The sequence below is a fragment of the Harpia harpyja genome, chromosome 19 (assembly GCF_026419915.1).
Source record: "Harpia harpyja isolate bHarHar1 chromosome 19, bHarHar1 primary haplotype, whole genome shotgun sequence".
Lineage (NCBI taxonomy): Eukaryota > Metazoa > Chordata > Aves > Accipitriformes > Accipitridae > Harpia > Harpia harpyja.
In genome coordinates this window covers 22,135,905-22,143,752 of record NC_068958.1, presented here as the reverse complement: position 1 = coordinate 22,143,752, position 7,848 = coordinate 22,135,905, and the positions used below count along the sequence as shown (strand labels likewise).

At 46.5% G+C, this 7,848-nt stretch overlaps 1 protein-coding gene across 2 annotated transcripts; it reads right to left on the bottom strand.

Annotated features, from left to right (window-relative positions):
- Window positions 1–3,504: 3,504 nt before the first annotated feature.
- Window positions 3,505–7,567, bottom strand: LOC128154662 (interleukin-20-like). Of its 2 annotated transcripts, XM_052815598.1 has the most exons (7): window positions 6,975–7,567; window positions 6,071–6,865; window positions 5,325–5,523; window positions 5,148–5,213; window positions 4,183–4,335; window positions 3,706–3,780; window positions 3,505–3,598 (listed from the first exon to the last, which is right to left on the bottom strand). In XM_052815598.1, exons 2-7 carry the CDS (start codon window positions 6,205–6,207, stop codon window positions 3,521–3,523), a joined length of 708 nt encoding a protein of 235 aa, XP_052671558.1. In that variant the 5' UTR covers window positions 6,208–6,865; window positions 6,975–7,567; the 3' UTR covers window positions 3,505–3,520. The 2 variants fall into 2 exon arrangements, with proteins under 2 accessions (XP_052671558.1, XP_052671557.1); XM_052815597.1 differs by having other exon boundaries at window positions 6,071–7,567.
- Window positions 7,568–7,848: the final 281 nt, after the last annotated feature.

Here is a 7,848-nt window from a genome sequence, read left to right as displayed (position 1 = left end):
GGGTCTGACCTGATGATCTTACGGTAACACCACAAGTATATTTCTGTTTTAGTAAAATATTAGCTACACTTTAAAATGAAAACAGTATGGTAGCTGAGCAAGGTGTCAGGCAATGGCTGTTTGCGTTAGCCTACGAACACAGAGTTTTCATCAGGGATAAAACCCAAATTATTCCTAAATCATGGACCTCCCCACAAGCAGCACTGAGATGAGCTCGGCTCACTGTGAGTACGAGGGCAGCAGCTCCAGCGGTATTTGTGTTTCCCCTCCCAGCCCTGCATTTGTTTTTTCAGGGCTGCTCTCGCATCCGCATGGCAATAGTCATCACCTTACTGCTAGCAAAGCTAAGACCTCGAATGTTAGGTTATAGCTCATCCGCCTCATCTCCCAGGCTGCATCCCCTCGGCAGCACAGTGGGAAGGGGCTTGGATATCGGAAAAGGTGTGGAGGGGCCAGGACAGGTCTGCGCCTGCCCAAAGTTGTTGTAAGTGAATGAATTTTTCTGGTGCAATAGGAAAGGCGTGTGCTTGGAAAGTGTCCCCAGGGGTGAGCAGTCATAAAGCTTCACGAGAACGCTAAGGTTTGGAAATTTCTGGGAGGAGAAAACCCCTTTCACTCTCCATTTGCAAATCCGCTTCCTCTTCAGCCTGCCCGCCGGCATCCTTTTCTCAGCTCCGCTCCTCCCACACCGCGTTGGGAACAGCGAGAATGAGCTAAACTCCCAGGAAAGGTGCAAGGGCCAAGAAACATGGGTGGGCTGAGCATCCTGCCAGCTGGCTCTGCCTGCACCCTTCAGCCCCGGCAGCTGCCTGCCCACGGCTCCTGCTGCTTCCCACCACTGACACCTTCCATCTGGCACCTCATTTCCAGAGAGGCATGTCCCTGGGCTGCTGCAGTGCTAAGTGTAAACTTAGTTTGACATGAAAGCAATAAAACATGCATGGATTGAGGCATGCAACCCTCCGCACAGGATACAAAATCAATGAAATCTGATAAATAATAATAATTGTGACAGCATAAGCTGAGGATGTGGAATAAAACCCACACTTCTCACTCAAGCTGTGATCCAGAGCCCACCACGATCAATGGAAAGGTCCACAGGGACCTCACCAAGCAGCCCCATCTCCTTCACCAGACTGTTTGCCAAACATGCCAAACATTTGGTCAGTGACGAGCTGTGGTATCTCGTTGCATCACCGCTTCATTCCTAATGGTTTTTCTTTAACAGAAAATCACAGTATGTGCAAGATATGTCATTCTTCAATGGTTGATTTCAAAGGTGATGGTGTTGAAAGATCGGCTTTTGTGATGCTGACAGCACGTGGAGGGATGTATTCACCTGTTCGTGCCCTGGCACCAGGACAAATGAAAGTCGCACAGCAAAAACCCATGAGAAAGCAAATTAAGAGAAATCAAAGCCCTGAGAGGCTTTCCTTTGGCATACGCAAATATTTGAGGAAGGATAGTCAGCAATCAAGGAAATCTTTCTTTTAAAAGTGAATCACCAGATCCTGCTCAGCATGAAGCACATGCAGATGCGCCATAGGCAAATGCTGGTGAGCTCACCTAGCCAGGTCACCAAACGGGCCTTTTTGGGAAGAGACGAGGAGTCTCCTCCTCCTCTGCAGCTCCTCATTGTGCTGGTGCCTGATGAAAGGCACAGCGCCCGCCGGACTGACGCAAGGCTCCGGTGATGCCCATGTGTTGCCGGAGGTCTCAACCAGGGTCCTCCTGTGATGGGGATGTAACCAAAGCAGTAACTAGGTTCTCCTTGAGGACATGAGGACCTTATTCCATAACAACAAAATCCTGTTAAAGAGCCTCTTCTGCAGCTAACGCCTTCCCTGTGTCACCTCTGTAGCATCATTAGAAATTGCCCAAGTTGGGAACAGCCAGCCCTCTGTCCATCCCAGTTGCTGAAGCTCGGCCATGTCCGTGGGCAGGAAAGGGAGAGCTGGAGAGTGTTGGGCTGTCCCATGGGAATCAGAGGTCCTGAGAAGAGGTTTGTGCAAGCCCGAATGGTTCAGACCTAGAAGCGAAGACTTGACCCTAACAGCAATAAGAGCTGCTCACAGCCAGGGGAGAGCACGCAGCGCCCTGGCTGTGCTCATGCCACCACAGCTGGCAGCAGTTTTGGCACACCTTGCTCAGCTTAGCTGATTCCTAGAGCAAAATGCACCAAGTCAGAGATCTACCCTCTAGTCTTACTCAAGCCTTATGTCTAATGAATGCAACAGTAGGACTTTATCACTTGAAATATTAGGACTAGAGTGCTGCCAGGGACATAAACATGCGACTGCTCTGGCTTGTGCTAATAAGCAGCATTTACCTGGGCCCTGACACCAGGAGTGCATAACACCTCCTGGCTGCAGGGAGAGATGACTTGGGTGGTCTGGGTTCATGTACTAACACATTAGGCCTCTGCCACTGTCAGATACTACAGCGATACATGTATTAACACCTTGTGGGAAAACACAGTGGAAAAGGGATTTAGAGCAGAACCAGTGGGTACCAGCAACATGTGTGCAGTCACTGGTGGCTAAAAGAGCCCCAAATGGGTGAAAACAGACCAGAGCTATACATAATGCGCAATAAAAATGGTCTCAGGGACAAGCTGGGCTGATTTAGTGTCACTCAGGTCTAAACTTTGGTCTCTCTGGCACGCCAGGAAAGATGCATCACCTCTGGGATACTAGGAGTGACAGTATCTGCTATGGAAGGGCACCATGGTGAATTCAGAAAGTTTTGCCAACAAGAAACATATAATTCCTCAGAATTTTGACAGACTCGGCACAGTTTCAAGTAGGGTTTATTTACAGTAATTGCAACAGATTTCCACAAAACTTACTACTGAGTGTCAGTAAATTACACAATACATACAAGAACCTTTTTCTATTCAGCAACCACATATCTTGCATAGAAAGTTTTCTTTTACTGATAAGGCAGAAAATACGATCTCAAAAGGAAACACAGATTTCTAAGGCCTGACATACCCACTAGGACCTATTCTTAGAAGCTTTTGTCACACTGTGCACCTCGTTTTAGCCAGATCTATCAGCAGGAGCAGTCACATAAGACTGAGCCCAGATTTAGGAGCGCTGCTCTGCAGCATTAACTACACCAGAGTCATTCCAGCGGGCACTCAGCACCCATGAATGTACCTTCCCTATACAAAAATTTTATAATTTAAACAATACTTTTATTAAATGATCACAGCTTATGTCTGCTAGCAAGAGAAACCCTTTTAGATTTTCCCTTGCAGAGCATCCTTTGATAGAAGTCAGCTAAGCGAGTGCTATGCTGATTTGATCAAACTCCATATTTCCATGCAAGACTCTGCTGATGCATTCGCCTATGTACCTGGCTAACAAAACACTCAGTGTTTGACTGAACGCATCCGCAATCAGTGAGAAACTGCACTGATACGGCACATTATTTTCCTGTTCACCGCAGGTATGTGCAATGCACCAGCAGCTTCATTAGCCCCAGCCGTTGGTGGGTCATTAATGCCTTCTGCTCTCTAATGAGATTTCTCCATCCAGTCTAGTAGGATGTCCAGCTCGCCGAGGGATTTAATTGCTGCAGATGTGACATTCAGCTGAAATGATATAAAGGAACAAGTTGTAAGCGAAGATAGCAAGTACAACCTAAGGTAAAAAGAATCTGAATATTTGCATTAATTACTAGACTTAGTCATCAACTTACCCCTCCATAGTTCGCAAGTATTTGCTTAAATTTCTCAGTGGATTCCTGTCCACACAGGCACTTATTTTCCTCATGCTAGAAAAATAAGATAGAATTCATTAGTTTTGGGGGTTCGTTTTTAAAAATAAGAGATCAGTTTCTAATTATGCTGGAAATTACTGTATAGACTGAGACCTTGTTAAATTGTGGAAAACACTGCCGGTCCTTAAATCAGACTTCAGCTAAGAACAGAGTTTACTTCGATAGACAGAGGGACAGGAAAAGTATTGTTCTTAACTAATATGGGAGTTTGCTGATGAGTGGGCAAGTATAAAAATTTCTCAGCGGACACACACACTCTTTACATCATGCTTCTTTGTATTCTTGTCAGAACCTTTTTTATAAATAAAGATTTTGTAACTTTATAAAATGCTTAGGTTTATTTATATACCAAATACTAACAGACTAAACTAAACTGTAGCAATACCCAAGACTTACACACTGCCCAAGTTTCCTCTTCACACTGAGGAAGGAGTTGGCTATGCTGCTGATTTTTCGGTTGACATATGCATCCTCGGTCTTGCAGTGTTTGAAAACTTTGTCCACGTAGAAGTCGAAGAGGTGATGGGTGATGCAGCATCTATCTGAAGACTTAAGGAATAAATTTCATTTTTAAAATGTCTTCCAAAGTGCTATAAACCTGCAGTCACCAACCTTTCTACCTCCCTCTAGAAAAAAACATCTCTAACGCCAAGCACGGTAGCTGAGCACAGGGGGATGTTTTGACTCATAAAGCTTTTTCAGTGATGCTTGATATAAACTGATAATATATGTAGGAAATTATTTTAGACTGATCTTCCAGGAGACCCATCCTCAGCAAGTCTCATTGAGTCAACACAACAAATAGCTGATTTTGTAGCTGGGTATTAGATGCTGAGACCCGAAGCAGTGGCCCATGTCTAGTGCTTTAGAGTGTAAAAGAGAGCTGTAAAATACTTACTTATAATATATTTTACCTCCCAAGATCACGTTCACCTGCTTTCGGATTCTTTGACAGCTTTCCACCCAAATCCTGATTTACCTCGCTGTGTCTCCACTGACGGAGGAGGTGGGAAGCCGCAGCTAAAGCTCCTGTAACTGGAGCATCACATGCAACAACAAAAAAAATAATCTCTGCCCACCATTTCTGGAAAGACAGTCAGGGTGAAAGCCCTGTGCGCTGCAGTCTGCCGCAGGGGCAGGAACCGGCAGTAGGACACCCACCTCTTCTCGTATACGTGATCCGCATCACTTTATCCTCCCTGACCTGCTCAGTGTCTGTGTTTTGCAGGAACTTAGAAGAAGCCATGGTATTGAACAACTTCCCTAAACGCCCTCAGCTGGTACACCTCATGACTGGTGTTAGGATGCTAGCTGGTCAAAATTATTCAGAGAAAAACTGGAGACACGCTAAGGACACCCACCTTAACCTTGTGCAGAGAATCTGGATAAGACAAGATGCTGAGGGTCCTGATGGGGTCTCTGGCTTGCTGCACGGGAGAAGACAGAGATGGTGAGGTACGTGCTGGCTCCAGAGGGGCTTCGGGAGCAGCCGACTAAAGATCTTCCCCAGCTCCACAAGAGCCCAGAGCAATACTTACGATGTTGGCTTTAATTGCTGTGAAACCAGACCTAATCTCAGTCACGCTCATTGAAATCCTGCAGGGTCCAAAGTGGAAGATTTTGTTCCCAGCTGCTGGCATCAAATTCAACCAGCACGACATGGAGAAGAGGCAGAGGAATAAGTGGGATCCCTTCATGCTACGGCAGGATGCAAGCATGGCCAGCTGCCTGGGAGACCTGTTCAAGGAAGACAATATTGCCTTGGTATCTTTCCTAAATAACACAGTTGTGATGCTTATGAAAATATACATATTTATATAGCACTTGTACACATGTATTAAAAAAACCCATGCTGACTAGTATCTCTTACCCATTTCTTTTTTACTCCCCGTGTGCAAGAGAAAAAATCAAATAAAACCAAATATTTAACAGAAGATCCAAAAAGAAAGAAAGAAAATAAAATACCAGTAAAAGTTTGCATGTAAATAGGCAAAGTTCTTCTGAAAAATTTTGATCAGAAAATAAATACAGCTAAATTAAATTTTTAAAAGTCTACTGACTCAGAAGCAGCAGGAGGTAACTGCGGCTGAAAGCAGCAGATCCCAAAGTCTGATCACAAAAGAAAATACTTTTCCTCAGAAATAGCCTACTTCAAATGCAAGTTCTGTTAGCACTGAAATTCACAGTTATTAATGAAAAAAAAAAAAATTTCAGAGACACATTATAGAAATACAAGGAAATATGCATGAGCACATAGAGCAAAAGGATAAAATCAGTATTTTACCTTGTTCTTTGATGTGGGTTCACCTGTCTTGCTGACGTCTGACCTGAAGAGCTCCGAAGAACACGTTTTTTATCCAGGTATCGGGAGGAAATAACTCTTGGATTAACTTTTGGGATTTTTCTTGCTTTTCCCAGCATGTATTTCCCTTTGTAATTTACTGAATTAATGAGCTAGTGAAAGGGACAACCTCTCTCACCCACAGGTGTTTCCCTAACCTATGGAGGCGGGAAATCTTGGCATTGCTGTGTCATTTTTCATTCAGGAAGAAGGACGTGACCAAAAGGAGGGACCATCATGGGGGTTACGTCCCCAAAATGCCAAGCTCGGGTGTTCCTCTCGGCACGGAGCTGCGCTGGCAAGCCCCTCCTGGAGAGGGGCCGTTCCCGGCTCATCATGGAGACATTGGGATGTGGGAAGCCGAGCGGCATCACCCCCTCCGGGACGCCGGTGGTCCAAACGCCCCAAGGTGGGAGGGTTTCTGGCAATGGGACATGGTGCGCTAGTAAAAGTAGCGTGACTCAGAAAGTTGGCAAGAACTTTCTCCATCACTGTCCTGGCACACGGGGCCTTCGCGCGCCGCATACAGGGGACCCTGCTCTCAGGCTTGCTCCTCAGGTGGGTGGACATTTCTCTCCATCGGCACGTCCCTGGTGTTTGGAGACCAGAGATGCACAGGTACGAGAGGTCAGGCCTTTGGGATGACACAGCTCCCACCGCGGTGCCAGAAGAAGTCACTCGGTTTTCAGGAGCACGGGTGACTTAGGTGACTGTCATGCACAGTCCAAAGCTATCACCCTGCAGAAGGACAGATATTTCACTCAGACCTTTAAAAGCCCATCAGTCCAGCGGCAGCAGGGAAGTTTTACCCACCAGCAAAGACTTTGACTGCAAAGTCTATGATTACCCTGCTGCAAGCATTAGCTGCTGAGCAAAACTGATGCAGCCAAGGTCCTCGAGCACACCAGGCATATTCTCATACCAACATTTCAGATCCAGGCAGTCCCCAGGGAACCAGGGTTTGCCAGCTGGGGCATGCTGTCACATGAATGTGGCAGTACTGGTGCAAAACCCAGATGGTTCCCCATGCTGTTGGCTCTGAGGCTAGTTTGGTTGTTTCTGTAACCCCTCTGGAGGTAGCTAAGTTCTGTCTACAAACAAAAATGAGCAGTTAAAAAACCTTCTTAGACTACCTGTACCCAGGAGGGAAGGTCAGATGGACTTAGAGGGCATGGAGGTGGCAAAGACACCCCTCTAATCCTACAGCCAACCTCCGGAGCCGGCACGATGCTCTGGGTGAGAGCAGCAGTCTGAGCCTGTGCCTGTTGCAAGGCGGGTAGATCTTGTGTGCCACTGCCCGTGGGCCAGGGCTGTTCTATAAAGTTTTGCTGGGTGAGTAATTTATTGATAACCAAGCTCAATCTTGAGCATATATCCGTCATCGGCGAAGACTAGGCAAATAGATTTTATGCCCAGGCTAGTCATAGTATTGCATACAGTATTGCTGAATGCACCAAACATGCCTCCCTCATCCCCGTGCCTCCATACCGTAAAACAGCCAAAAGGCAGGTCCAAATCTGCAGCAGGCTGCATTTGCCCTTGCTGAGGTGTTGGAGGGATCCTCAGCAGCACAAGGTTGTTAATCTCTGCCTTCCTCCCCCAATTCCCAGCTGCTGCCTGTAATTGCAGCAAAAGTTTTGCCTGGAGCAGAGGAAGCGGCACCAGCAGCGTTCCCAGGCAGCCCGGCGCACACCCAGCTTTGGTGAGAGGGAAGAGGCAAT

Coding starts and splice junctions, on each gene's coding strand:
- LOC128154662 (XM_052815597.1), bottom strand. CDS start 6,207: ATGCTGGGAAAAGCAAGAAAAATCCCAAAAGTTAATCCAAGAGTTATT. Junction 5,214..5,324: donor CAGCAATTAAAGCCAACATC/GTAAGTATTGCT, acceptor TCTCCCGTGCAG/CAAGCCAGAGACCCCATCAG. Junction 3,781..4,182: donor AGAGGAAACTTGGGCAGTGT/GTAAGTCTTGGG, acceptor TTATTTTTCTAG/CATGAGGAAAATAAGTGCCT.